The sequence below is a fragment of the Caloenas nicobarica genome, chromosome 36, assembly GCF_036013445.1.
Source record: "Caloenas nicobarica isolate bCalNic1 chromosome 36, bCalNic1.hap1, whole genome shotgun sequence".
In the NCBI taxonomy this organism is placed as follows: domain Eukaryota; kingdom Metazoa; phylum Chordata; class Aves; order Columbiformes; family Columbidae; genus Caloenas; species Caloenas nicobarica.
In genome coordinates, this window is record NC_088280.1 from 634,642 (window position 1) to 648,763 (window position 14,122).

The window sequence follows — 14,122 nt, forward strand, 5'->3', positions numbered from 1 at the left end:
CCCCTGCTTCTTGCGTCGTCCTTCACGCCGAGCAGGGCACGTTCCAGAGACAGAGCCCTTTGGTTCGCTTCTCGTCGCTCCTCTGGGTTCGCTCGCGAATAAAACCCAAATCCCGCGTTAGCTGCAAGCCCGCCGGGCTCCACTCTGCGTGGGAAATACAAACAGGTCGTTTTTCTCACCGCATTGCTATTCCTTCGGCCAGCAGACTCGGGATTTCAGCCCTCTCTCCCTTCCCATCGCTATTTTCTGTTCCCCTCGGGGTTTTCCCTACAGGTACGTCCCCTGGTTGAGCTCCTCCGCTTTCTCCGCAGACCCCGCGCTCTCCGGAGAAGGCTCGGGGGACGCGGAAGCGTCGCCGCCTCTGAACTTGGAGACGATCCTGGCGGTTTCCTGCGTGATCTCGAAACGTTTGAGCTGCTGCCTCCCTCCCAAGCGCTGCCGGATTGTGTCGGTGTCGGCCGAGCTGTCCCCGCTCCCGCTGCTCTCCCCCAGGACGCCCTTTGCCGTGGAGCTGCCGGCAGCGCCGCTTTCTGCACCAGGCTCGGTTGCCACGTTGGCTAACGTGGCGGTCCTGGGGATGACCGCTTTGATTTTCGCCTGCGGTCGGATGTATTTTACAGGTTGCCGGCTGAAATGGCACCGGGGCTGGGTCCCTGGGACTGTGTCCCCATCGCTGTCTGTCTTTTCCTGCAGCTCGTCCAGCTCAGAGCCGATGCTTGTATTCATCTCTGAACAAAAAAATAAATTAGGCAGTTATCTTAAAACGGTGAGACAAGGTTACTACGGCGAACAATTTTGGCTGGTGACTTCTTTTCGTGTTAGAAACGATATTGAAAACCCTCCTGCTTTAACAGGTTAAATGCCTCCCTCTAACGGCTTGGTGAATCGCAAGGTGATGCGTTTGAAAGAGGTATAAGGTATTAATCAGGTTTATATTCTTAAAGCTGCCCTGGATGTGTTAAAGCCAGGAGAGCTGGCAGCAGAGGGAAAACCCTTCCCGAGAACAGCGGAAAACGCGCTCGTGCTTCCACGCGGTTGCTCTGCAGCGGGTTGTCTGCGCAAAGCTGGAGCAGCGATGCTGAGGAGAGCCCAGCTCCGTGTTCTCTGCTGCGACAGGCAGGCAGGAGGGGTGAAAACCGGCAAGCACGGCATAAAACACCCCATAACAGCGTCCCCGTGACAGCGTGGCTTCGTTTACCCAAAGCGTCTGCGCTCAACGGGCCGTGGGCTCCCTCCAGAGTCAGCTCATCGACGGCTTCCCTGGAAGACGGGTCATCACAGTCCGCGTTTAAACCGTGCTCGGAGGAGAAATTCTGTTGGAAAAAGCCGCGAGTGTTTATACGGGGCTCTTATTTGACGTGAAGATACTGGCAGCTCCCACTCGACCCCAAATGCTGTTAGAGGAGGCAAACGCTTGAGCTGAAAATGCCTCGATTTGTCTGAGATGACGCTCGGGGAAGAAGGAGGGAGCTCACAGAGCTCATGGGGCAGGGCCACGAGGGAAAATTACGGTTCGAGAACTGCCAACTCCCGACCCCAGTGCCGCAGAATTCACCCCAAAACGCAGCCGTGTGCTGAGACCGATTCCTGTGTCCTGCTGGATGCTGAAGCCGCCCGTTTCAGAACAAAAAGGGGCAACAGCAGCAAGCAAACCGTTAACTGCAGCACAGTAGTGAGTGAAGGATGAGTATAGTGCCCGGGAGTCACAGTTGGGATGGAACCGGTGTGAGTTTGCACAAGGATCGGTTCGCCTGGGCCGAGGTTGGGTTTATTAATGGCAAAACAAGAGTTTGCCCTCGGAAGCAACTCCACTTTTTCCAGGTTTGCGGCACCTTCTGTGGAATTGGGTCACACTGCAGAAAGAGGTAAAAATGGCTTTGAAAATAGTCAAAGGCAAGAGTTGTGTGTATCTCCCAGTGCCTTCTGCGAAGGTTTATTGATCCCGTAGGAAGGGAATTGTGTCTGCCCCGGGGATTTTATTTCAGCTCTAATCACGGTAATTCTAATTTCTGCTTCCGCAGTGAACCGGACCCGTAAGGAAAGCGCCGTTACTGCGTGTCAGCCGCGGATACGGTCTCTGCAGACACACGCTCTCACATAGAAACACCCCTGGCTCAAAAGGAGGAGGCAGAGAATCCCCAAACCCACCTCTCACCCCCTTCGGTTTAACTTTAGGTAAGCCATTTCTTCTTTCTTGCTCATCAAACAACTGTAAAAAGGGAATAAAAACCCCACATATCCCAGCTCAGGGGTGCTCTGCCTATTTGTGGTTTTAAAGTGCTGTGAAATATTGTGAGGAAAGAGCTGTGAAGTCTGGGGAGAAGGCAGAAAACTCAGTAGCAGGGGGTGAAAGAACCAGTGACCGCTTGGGGACAGGGCGCCACCGGGGATCCGCTGGCTCTTAAACACGCTTCACTGCTTCCAAAGTCGCGGAGCTGTCGACGGGGAGAAACAGCAGCATCCCAAGCAATTTAGAGTGGAGAAACCTACAATTTTTCCAGAATGCCTGGGATCTAAAACACCTGCAGCAAAACCACCACCCAGAGTGGCCTGAGCAGCTGCTGAGTGATCTGCAGCTTATAACCGGTTTCTGTTTCTCCCGCTCCACGTGAAACCAGCTCTTGCTCTTTCCGCTGGGAATAACTCTCTGAGATCAAACGGGTTTTGTTCTCTGTGAAAAAAGTTCTCTTTAATTGCTGGTCCACCTTCCTGGCTCTACAGCAGGGTGAGTAAACCCAGCTCGGTGTCTGGGAGCTCTACCTCTAGAGTCGCGTTCTGGGCCGTGTCTGGGCTCTGAGGTCCTTCATCCTTTTCTGTCGATGCTTCTCGCGAGGGATTTTCACAGCCGAGGGACAAGGACGACGGCAGGTCGTCCATCCCGAACACCCTCTCGTAGTTCTGAATGAGAAACTCCACGATCTGGGCTTGGTACCCGGAGTCCACAAGGCAGGACATGGAGCCGTCGCTCCCGGCGCCCGGCCGGATCAGAGTCGGCCCAAACACTATGCCCAGGTTGTTTGGGGACATCTTGTTCTCTTCGTATTTCTCTGCCACCCTGGGGAGGGGAAACAGGACCGTTAGGGGCTTCCTGGTTCTCAACCCAAACAGAATGCACCGAACCCCCCATTTTCTGGGAGAGAACCCCCGCCTTTTCCGGGGAACAGAGCTCTGCTCTGCGCAGCGAAACTCCCGAGAAAAATCTCAGAAGTTGCCCGGATCTGTTCAGAGCTGGGTGCAAGGGGCTCGATTCCTGTTATTCCTTGACCTCTCGCTTTGCGCTTTATGAAGCGTTGTCACTAAGGACCTTCTGGTCCTTCTCAGTCATTCAGACTTTCTCCTAATTGCTGCAGGATCATTTTTTTACCATCCTCAGCTGCCTTGCTTGGCTCTCCCGGGTCACGGAAGCCCCGACGCTTTTCTTGGGAGCATTTGGTGCAAGATCTCAACGGGGATCTCCAGGGACAACCAACGCGACAACCAACGCGCTCCTCACCTGTACAGGTGTGCGATCAGGTGCCGCAGGGTGTTGTAGTTGCTCCCGGGCAATTTACTCAGCAAGTCCTTCATGCTCTGGACGGGATCGGCGGGGACGCCCGCGCTGTCTGAATTTTCATCCCCAGGTTTTTGCAAATCCTTGGCGAGCGCGATGAGATCGTTGTAGAGCCGGGACAGCAGCACCGGTGCCGAGAGCTGCAGCGAAAGGGGAGGAAAAGGGCGCGTTGCTTCATCCTGCTGATGCGGGGAACGCGGCGGGCTGAGGTTTGGCACCCACCTCCTTCAGAAAATGCTTCAGGACCCCCGTGATGTCGTGGGGGGAGTGCTCGGAGAGCTCTACCAGGCTCCGTCCGTTCTCGAACGCCTGGCACAGCTTTTCCACCCGCGCTTTGGATCCACTTATCCGATAGATCCCCTGCGTGGTCCGGATGGGGACGGGTCAGGAATTTCAGGTGCGGAGAGGAGAAGACCAAAGCAAGAATAACCAGCTCCTCACCTGCACCCCGAGGGCACGGGCTTCGATTTCCGAGGTGCATTTCACCACGATGAAGGGAACTTCTTCTGGGAAATCTCGAGGAACCTGTGTGAAGTCGATGCCGAACAGAGGGACTCGGTTGGGCAGCTTCTTGTGGCCGCAGGTGATGAGCAGGTTCTCCAGACACTTCTTGTGGCAGGCCAGGCAGCACTGAAACAGCAGGACCGCTCCGGTTATGGGCTGGTCGTGGTGAACTGGGAGGATTTCTCCTGTCCCCTCAACCACCAACGTCCCACCAACCCCGAGAGGGTTTTCCCAGGCGAGTAGCAGCTGGTGGCTTTACTCAAGCGCCGAAAAACGTGCTTTTTTATAATGCAGAGGGGCAAAAAAAAGCCCAGAGCTTTGCAGAGGTCCCTCCTTCCCGCGGAGGCGACGGTGCGATGTTTTCCAGCCCTCACCTCCTCGCACTCGAAGCCGCTGACCATGAAGGTGTCGCACTCCCTGCACTTGGACGGGCCGCGCAGTTTCCGCAGCCGGTGGGTCTGCGCCGCACCAGAGAGGGGGACGTTCCTAAATTGCTGCTGGGATGGACCATTTTCTGCAGAAACAGCGTTAAAAGCGTGAAAACGCACCGGTACGTAAGCACGGTTTCCGCCTCGTGAGTCGAAGAAGCGTGCGGCTCACCGTTTTCAAGAGTTTGCAGGGAATCCCTCTCTTCGAAATCATCCGAGGAGGACATGGTGCTGGTGGACGGAGCTTTCAGCAACTTCCTATTAGAGTTTCCTTGAGAGGAGAGAAAATACAAAGCGTTGTTCTTGTCCTCATGATGCACAAAGTGGGGCTGGGTAGTTTACTCCCCGTTTCAGGCTTTTGGGCGATATTAGGCAAGAAATTCTGCGGCTCTCACCTGGGCTGGAACTGGGAGAGTCCAGGGACCGGGATTCGCAGCTGCCCCCGAGGCTTTCGGTGTCGCTGCACAGGGATTTGTTTGCACCTGCGGGAGGTGGAGACGCTAACGGACCATCCCGAGCACCCCCGGGGGCTTCAACATGGGGTCCTCCCAAGAAAATCCAAATTGTCGATATTTTCCCCCGGTCTGTGCAAAGCCTTAAGAATTTGAGAACCTCTCCCGTCTCGTTGGCTAAGAATCTCGAGACTCGAGAGAAAATCGGGTCGTCTTGATGGAATTCAACCTACTCTGTTCGTCGTTGGTGGAGGGCTGCTTTCTGGACCGATCTTCTGGCGTGTTCACATCCTTTGCTGCGGGAGGGGGGCCGCTGGAATGCAGCACCATCTTCTTTCTACCGCTGGGAGGGGACCTGAGAAGAGGTTGCAAAGAATTTCCCAGCATTTAAGAATAACAGACAATATCACATCACCGAGGCGCCTTAGGGGCACCTGAGACAAAGCCTCTGTTTCAGGCAGCTCGCGGGTAGAAGCTTTTGTAACGAACACTTGGACAAAAGTAGGACAACAAATTCGTTCGGTGTGATTCTGCCTTTTCTATTCGCAGGAAAAATTTAGAAATCAGCACCCACGTGAGAAGAGCGTGAGCCAAATCTTCGGCAAACGACAGAAAGAACCAAAGGGCCGCGGTGCAGAATTGCTGCCGTTCTGAAATCAGCCACCGCAACGCTGCTAGAGACTTTGTAAATGTGTTTTCAACTTTTTTTGTTGTTCTGTGCACTGTATATTTCTGACGTTTCAGCTAGGATGGAAGTTTTCTGCACTTTTTTACCTCTGCCCTCCAGGAGCGAGCGGCTCGAACTCAAACACTTCCACGTGAACGTCTCTCTTCTGCAGAGCCTGAATGAATTCCAGGTATTTCTCGCCCGCTTTGTACGGCTTGCAGACCTCGGACAGGTACTGGTATCCCAGCGGAATCTGTTCCGACTGCGCCTGCCGCTGCTTGAACATCCTTAAAGTGACCTGACAGCGAAAGAAAAAGAAAATAATCATTGTTAGGCAAAGCCCGGGAGCTTTTTCCTCCCTTGGATCTCAGCGTAGTTCACGTGTCTTCGGTTTTTCATTATCCAAACTCGATGTCTTCATAGTTCTGCTGAACAGGTCGGATAAAAATTGTCGCTGTGTCTTGCTCCAGGATTTTGTCCGCTGGACTTTTTCAGTGGATATCTGTGTCCTCAAAGCGGTTGTAATTGAAAAATTGATTATATATCTGAGATTTTTTTGGTAGCAACGTCCAGAGCAGCCCCCTCATTTCAATTACTTAGGAATGGTCAGCGATGGGGCGGTGAAATAGCAAAGAGCCTGGAGGTCTCATCGCAAGCAGGGAGGACGAGAGGAGAAATTCGGAGACCACACGTACCCACGTCAGCACCTCATCCCCTTGGTAAATGAGCTTCCGGATGTGGGAGACGATCCGCGCTCGCACCTTCTCCAGCTCCTGTCGCCGAAAGTTGGCGTCGCCGATGCACGCCTTGTACAACGCTTCCGCCTCCTGGACCTGCACGCCGCCAGAAACGGGGCAAAAAGAGGGGAAAAAAGTCACCGGGACGGGCGGGAAGGTGCTGGAAGCGGGGGGGGACGCGAACCAGCCGGGGACACCGGCGGCCCGAGCCGAACGCGTCACCTTGGCCTGCGCCTCCTCGCAGGACCGACGCCGCTTCTCCAGCTGCTTGTTGGCGCTGCCGGGGTTGGCGCCGGCCGCGCTCTGGTGCTCGTCCTCCGCCTTGGCGCTCAGCAGCTTGGCCTTCTCCAGCTCCTCGCGGCGCTGGGCGTACTGCAGGCGCGACTTGCGCAGGGACGACAAGGATTCGTTCTCGGGGAGGAAAAGGGACAGGTTGGGGTTGGGGAAGAAACGGGCTGAGGTTTGGAAAGACCTTTTAGGAAGCCCGGTGAGGAAAGCGCCCGGTTCTGGGTTCAAATGGATGCGATCATCCTCAAACTAAAGCAGTTTCTCCTCGTTTTCAGATGGAACCTCCCGTTGCCTCTAGTCCCATCGTTGGGCACCGTGGAGAAGAGTCTGGTCCATCCTCGTGACCCCCACCCTGAGATATTTATCACATCAATAAGGTCCCTCTGGGCTTCTCCGGGCTGAACAGACCCAACTCTGTCTTTCCTCATCAAAAAGATGCTCCAGGTTACTCCTCCCCAACCTGTACTGGTATCCGGGGTTATTATTTAGCTACCGCTTGTTCATAAACATTTGTTTTCAGTGTTTTGACCCGTGTCCGGCATAAAGGCCTGGCCCATCTTACCATCCTCTTTTGCTCCTTTGTCCACTGATCTTTGAATTCTTTCCTCCATTTCTCAATTTCGTTTTTCTTGGCCGACAGAGGCTGCAGAGGAAGAGAAGTTAAGACGGCAACAGTTCCTCATGGGGAAAAAGCATCTGGCAGATGAGGGCACCGCACTGGAAAGCAAACCTTGCAAAACGCTTCATTTTCCCTTAAACTCGGCGTGCGTTTCCTTCCCTTAAACTCAGCCCACGTTTCCTTCCCTTATCCCCTCCACCCCACGGACCAGGAGAAATCGCTTTGTCAGGTCTCCGTGACGCTCCCGCCTCGTTTTTCCGCAAAATTGTCCGATCCCCGCAGAAATACCTGGTAGAACTCCTTCTGCTGGAGCAACCCCACCGTCTCGCTCGCGGAGCTGCCGACCTTGATGTCGTGTTCCAGGACCAGCGTGTAGAGCGCTCGCAGGGGCATGTTGTGCTGCGGAAACCAAAAAAAAAAAGGCAGGTGTGAAATGATGGGTAATCGCCGCCGCTTTCCTAAATTAAAGAGATTTTGGTAGCGGGAGAGTCTGCGCCGGTTAAATGACGGGGGGTTATTTTGGACAACGCGGTGCGATGCTGGAGGCAGAAAAGCTTTATTGCAGCATTGCGCCGACTCCTTGCCAGCCCATCCTTCTATCGAATTTTCCGAACGATAAGCCCGTAGAGGAAAAGAAGGAACTGGTCCAACGCTGGGGGTTTTAGGGAGGTTTTTGCGGGCGTATTTGGATTTAAGCCGGGCTTTACGAGCTGTTCGCAGCCTGACGTTTGCTCCTCCGCAGGGAAGCGCGCGCGGTGCAGCGGAAGCACCACGAGGACCCGTTTGTACCTGCTGGCAGATGGCGTTTCGCCCCGATTCGGCGATCTTCACCATCCCTTTGGCGAACTCGGTCTCTGGAAAAGGGGCAAAGTGGATCAGACACCAGATCCAGGTTGGTTTTGTCCAAGCCAGAGGCCGTTCCAGTCAATTAGGATCGTTCAGGGAGGGAGAAATTCTAATTCTGTGGCTTTATCTTCAGGAAAAAGCAACTAAAAGTGTTGGTGTTTGGCCCATTTCTCACTGTTACATTTTTGCTCGCGACTGTGTGTTCTTGGCCGTGATTATTATTTTAAAGCTGCCATACGTGCTCCCGGCTGGACTCACCGTAGCTCAGGCGTTTTTCCATCCAGCTGAGAAGCTCTTTGACGTATTTACACCACATTTTGGCGTATTCCAGGGCGGCGTCGATGCCGCCTTCGCATTTGATCAGCATTTCGTCCGCCTCCTGAACTGCAACGGGATAAATCCGGGTTCAGAACGGCGCGAAACCGGAGTCGCGAGCGTTGCTGCTGTGAAATACTCAGATAAAAGCCATAAAAAAGGGGGTTTAACTGAACAAACGTCAGTACAATCGGCTTCACGGCGACCCCGCGCTGTCCCACACGTGGAACCACGCAAGTTCCAGCCCGATTGTACAGGTATATTCCTCCACTTTCCCCCTTTTAACTGAAATATTTTGATTTAATGTGGTTTGAGTTCCAAAAGTGAAGGACCTCACGGCTTGCTGGGGACTTGCAGCAAAGATTCTTGTTCCTTGGCAAATCTAAACACATTTCGAGCTGAAAATTTGGAGAAAGCACCTTAGATTTCTTTTTTTTTTTCCCCTTCATGGGGACTTTATATGAAGAAAAAACCATTTTATGTTGCTTTTCATGACGTCACCTCTTTGATTTTTTTAATTAGCAAGGTTACCTGTTATATCTGCCGGCACTGGCCTCTCCGAACTGGTTTTGCTCTTGCAGGAATTTTCATTCAACTGTGGGGAGAAAAGGAAAAAAAAAAAAAAAAAAGAGGAAACTGGTGAAAAAAATTTCCGCATCTTTTTCACAAAAATATCAATCCAAAGAGTAAATGCCTGAGCGTTTTCACTAAATATTATCTGCTCTGTCGCTGCGTCCAGCACTGTAGGAACCAACTGTTGTGCAGCTCTGTCTGTTCCAGAGCTGTAACTATTTTTTTTCAGATGATTCCCCCAAAAAACTTGGATTTAATAACATGGTGCGCTTTGCCACAGACACTGATAATTCCGCTAATAAAATAGATTTCAGCCTTTTCCTACCGGAACACCCTCTTTTTCTGCGGTCAAGTCTGTGTCGTCGGTGCTGGCAACATCACCAATGAACATATCAACGACCCTGGATAACGAAGAAGAACGCAATTAAATAAATGAAGGTTGTAGAGACCCAGAAAAGCGGCTCTGCCCCGTTGCCCTACGCACGCGTTCCCGATGGAGATCTCGATGGCATCCAAGCTCCGGAATATCTCGCTGTACCGCTTCCTATTTTCAGGTGTCTTCTCTTGGTTGTCGAGACCTGGGGTTGGAGAAGAAAACGGTTCGTGGGATCGTCCAACCCGGAGATCCCGGAGATCGACGGGAGGTGCCGTGCACAGAAAACGGCCGCGATGCACAAGTTGCTCGTTCCTTACGCACCACACGTGCGTGTCGCGATGCTTGATGCGTATATATCTCAATATCACACGTGTTTATTTATGGCGATGAGCTACGTTACAAAATCCCCCGTCTCGCTCGGTCCCCGGCAGGTGCAAATTATTATTATGCAAAATATAAAGTGGGTTCGCCCCCGCGTGTCTCTGTAAACCCTGAGCGTGTTCTGCCCGCGAGCACACGCCTTTTACACGCGATTATTGATGCCGTTCATCTCACTTTCCGCTCTGTCCTGCGCTTGTCACCGAGGCCTGAAACTAAAATCGACTCAGGCCGGAAGTTGCTGTAAAGAAAAAGGGAAAAGAAAAAAAAACTTCAAATCTGAAACTGGGCGCATTTGGCAAAAACAAAAGAAAACTTCACTCTTCTTTGTCTTTTTGACATTCCAAGGAACAGGATGTGGTTGATCGACCTAAATCTAGAGTTGCTTCACTGAGAGTGGAGTTTTCGACGGTGAGCACGTTCTCGCAGACGTTACTCAAATGGTGCTTGACAGAGAAGTCAGTTTGTGTCTCATGTAGTTCTAGATGCCCCTGGGCCTTGTCTCAGTCCTGAAAAACACGGATTTTTTTTTTTTTTCTTTTTCGAGTCAGGTAACTGCAACCTGTGCCCAGCACCTGTCCCGCTCAGTCGTGATAAATCAACATTTCCCGCTCGCTGGGTGACCCGGGACAGGCAATTTATCAAACATCTCATCCCGGTTTTTCTGCCAGAGACACAAATTGTCCCTAATCCCAGCCGTAACAAACCCAAGGCGCGGTAATTTGATTTGAACCCTAACCATTCTCGTTGCTTTGCATGAGCTTTAATTTCTCGTTTAGCACTAGCCGGGGATTGTACAACAGGAAGAAGTGACTCAACTGGTGCAGCGCCAGTGAGGGGCAAAGTGAAACGTTCTTCTTTTGAAAGCAGCGATTGTGAGACAGCGTCAGATAAGAACCTCAGGTTCTCATAAGCCTTTTGTTTCGTCTCGCTAAGGCAATATTATATGTGACAAACAGTCGGAAGGTGGAAAAATCGGACGGAAAAAGCTCCCCTTGCTGTAGCTGCTGTTATTCTCTGCATTCTCACAAATGAGGAGGAGCAGCGGCACCGATTTGTCCCATCTGTTTGAAATCTTTCGAGTGGCTTTTTGGCACGGGCCAAGCAATTCCTGTCCGTAAATTAATTTTTCTTTCGAAGCCCTTTGCCTTGTCCAGCAGAGCATCACTGCAGTGCTGGGATATCGGAGCAAGACACTCAGGCTCTGTCCTTTGCCCGTTCGCTGCAACTCCGCAGCCTTATTTATAAGTGCAAGCTGCAGTTTAAAACCAGTTATCGCACTGGGCAAGCCAACTGGAAGGCTGATCTAGAAACTAACTCTCCTGGGGATTAAAAACCACCTATATTTCCTGACGGCGTGTTCTTATTCTTCTTATCTTAGGCAATTCCAGCAGAAACCCCGTCCAGCGTCGGCACTAGACCTGCATGCCAAAGGAAACCGCGTCTCTGCGTGGCCGATGTGACGAACCGGCTGTCGTGTCGAGTTCTGTCCCGTCCCTGGATGGATGAGACTCGTCTCATCTGCATCGTGGACCTTCTGGAAAGCTCCTGGCTCTTCTCCATGGAGATGGAGCTCCCGCAGTGGTGGGTGTGCAGAGCCCGGGGGGTATTTTCGGCAGGAGAAGCTCTGGTTCTGCCGTTCAGCAGAAGCGGCACTTCCCTTTCAGCCACGGTTACTGTGAAATGAGGTAAGTGTCGAAAAGCCGACCTCAGCGGGGGCACCGTTGCCAAACCTCGGTATCACAAGCCCGGTTTTGGTAGCGCCTTCCTCTTCTCTGCGCCCGGTCTTGCGCTTTGCAACGCGACATCTGGATTTTTCCGCCAGCGCGAATCTCCCGTTTCTGCAGAAAAGGACTCGCGCTTCTTAGCAGCGTGCATCTAAAATCCTCCGCTTGCTGAGCCACAACGTGGCCTGAACCCAATTGGGCCGAATGAGTCTGAAAACTCCCAAATTGTGTGAAATCCTCTTTAACTGAGATATTCTGCAGCGAGGCTCCGGTTGCAGCTTGGACGCTGCTCCGGGCGCCTGGATCAGCGTCGCTGTCCGGCTGAGAAGTAACAGTTTAGGAACAAAATAATCCAAATTACTTGACAACCATTTTGCAAAATCAAGAGCGCATCCCATCTCATCTTCTCTTCCCACCTCAGTGGAACAAAACCCCCGGCAAAAGCCGAATTTACAAATTATCTCGTTTTGAGGAGGTTGGGACCGCTACCGAGCAGCAGCATCACCCACAACCGACAGGAAATATTAGCGGGGTCAGACGTCCTGGATAGCTGTACGTATTAACGAGGGGATAACAGACACACGCTGTGGGGAGAAGGAGAATTTCCACTTAATGCATCAGTTCATTAAAAGAAGGAAGTTTGCGTGCTGCAAGTGTGTGTCTGACAGCAAGAGCCGAGTGCGGGCGCGTTGGTTCGCAAAAGAAAAATGAGGTGGTTGCCAGCTTTAGAGGAAAATATTAGTAAAACTGACGCGTCTTGATAGATGGCAGCCCCCTGCAGCTCTTTGTTAATGAACCTTGCTTATTAAATAAGGAAAGTATGGTATATTACACTTCTGGCTGTTTGTTTCCTGAATATTAAGAATAAGGAAACGTTAGCGATGGTGAGAAGAATTTAGACTGAGAGCGAAGCTCAGCAAATCCTTCCCATACTGGAAAGCAGTAAAAAGACCTCCCAGTTAACAACAGAAGGATGAATTTAGGACACTTAGAGGCTGAAAAATAAGTCTGAACAAAATAATTTATACCAGTCATCTTGGTTTTGCAAAAAGCTGCCAAATAAACCTCCTTAACGGATGAGATTTGGCTGATTTCTCAAGGGCGTTTGACTTTTACAGTCACATCACCTTACGGGTTTTACTGACAAACCTAAAAATACATCTTTAATCAACATACGGGGTGGTCTCTAGAGGGATCTCAGAACAGATTCGTGCTTTTTGATGTGTTTATTAAATGACCTGACTCGCGTCGTCACCTCTCCTGGTAAAGCGCTTGACGAGACCAAGATTTGCAGACCGAGAACTAAGGCAGCTCTTTATTCCGGAGTCTGGAAGCGGCCCCAGAAATGGGGGGCAGCCGAACATCCACAAACTGGAGGCTGGAGCTCCCTGCCCCGAAAATCAGAGGCGAACACGACGGGTCGTTGCCCGACACGAGCGTCACACGCGGTGCTGCTACGGACCAAAGGGGGATGGTGGGGCAGAACCGCTCCGATCCCAGCTGCTGACGCTCATCGTTAAGGTTGTTGCCTTTGAGAACAAGGACTTAAAGCAGATTTTTGCCAGAGGGACTTGAGCTGCTGATGCGCGAGCCCCAGATTACATGCGAGGAAGCGCTGCCCTCTCCGCCTCCTGAAAAAGGGGCTTTGCGTCCTTTCCTCTTGCACGAGTGTACAAATGCATCAAATAACTCCATCTGTCAGAGAAAGAGAACTGAACAGCCGGGTTTTCAATGGAAACCCCAGTTAGAGGAACTTAAAACCTATTTTCTAGCACCCGTATTTCCTCCGTGGCTCGCAGGCCTGAGATAAATCCTGCCCCAAAAGCTCACAGGACAAACAGAAAAGGTTGTTTCAAATGCCATCACGTACCACTCGCTTCTGGGTCTCCCATGGCCGAATCTTCAGCGTTTCGCTCCCAAAGCGGCAGAATCCCGAATCACTCAGCGGAATTTAAATAAAACCCAATTCCTCGGTCAGATCGGACGTGAAGAACTTGTCCGGAGGCCCATGAGAGCTGCGGGTGAAGCCAACCCGCCCCAAATAACCGGCGAAAGCGTCGGTGAGCCGCCGAATCTGCTTCCTGCAGACGCGCTTCCGCGTGAGGAAATCGCATTTGTTTGATGTGCGATTTGCATAACTCAGAGATGTGGTAATTGGTGAAGAAAGGGTGGGTTTTGAGTCTCCTGGCCTCGGCGCAGCCATCAGAGCAGCGTCGGATTTTCCACCCGGGGGGCTCCTCTGCTTCCCAAGAACCACCCGCGTTTCCAAATATACCGAGCGAGCCGCTAAGAAACCGTCCAGGGTGAGGGAAAAGGGGCGTTAGGTCGAAATTTGGGCCAGAAGAAGGGGAAAAAAATGATCATTTTGGGCGGGATGGTGGTTCCTTGCTCTCCTCGCCGGTGCGTGGGTGTCACAAACCCTGCCCGAGTTCACCGAAATCTCAACTTCGGAGGGTTTGTCTCTTCGGCAAAAACAACTCTTGGGTTTTGTAGGTTATCGATGAGCTAGGGGAACATCCGTCGCCTGCGTCAAGATGTTTTTCAGCCTAAGGATGTTCTATAAGGCTTTAAATCTGACCACCCGTCACGCTGCACGATGCACCCCAGCGTCTGATTTACCGCCTGCAAGCGCGTAGTTACTGTCGCTGTCGCTAAAATTGGT

The 14,122-nt window shown here is 52.0% G+C and overlaps 1 protein-coding gene across 1 annotated transcript; it reads right to left on the minus strand.

The window, feature by feature from the left end:
• Positions 1-267: 267 nt before the first annotated feature.
• Positions 268-13,352, minus strand: GMIP (GEM interacting protein). Its single transcript, XM_065654956.1, has 21 exons — positions 13,331-13,352; positions 9,464-9,557; positions 9,305-9,380; positions 8,938-9,001; positions 8,350-8,475; positions 8,035-8,099; positions 7,534-7,644; positions 7,189-7,269; positions 6,561-6,749; positions 6,297-6,434; positions 5,709-5,899; positions 5,168-5,289; positions 4,878-4,964; positions 4,655-4,753; positions 4,429-4,568; positions 3,992-4,180; positions 3,773-3,910; positions 3,494-3,690; positions 2,761-3,055; positions 1,199-1,313; positions 268-728 (listed from the first exon to the last, which is right to left on the minus strand). Exons 1-21 carry the CDS (start codon positions 13,350-13,352, stop codon positions 268-270), a joined length of 3,000 nt encoding a protein of 999 aa, XP_065511028.1.
• Positions 13,353-14,122: the final 770 nt, after the last annotated feature.

What these genes read in the sequence shown, in the direction of transcription:
- GMIP (XM_065654956.1), bottom strand. Translation starts at nt 13,352, where the DNA reads ATGGGAGACCCAGAAGCGAGTG. An exon ending in CTCCACCAACGACGAACAGA is followed by an intron (nt 4,965 to 5,167) that starts GTAGGTTGAATT and finishes CACCTCCCGCAG; the next exon opens with GTGCAAACAAATCCCTGTGC. An exon ending in CCCAGAACGCGACTCTAGAG is followed by an intron (nt 1,314 to 2,760) that starts GTAGAGCTCCCA and finishes TTTTTCCAACAG; the next exon opens with AATTTCTCCTCCGAGCACGG.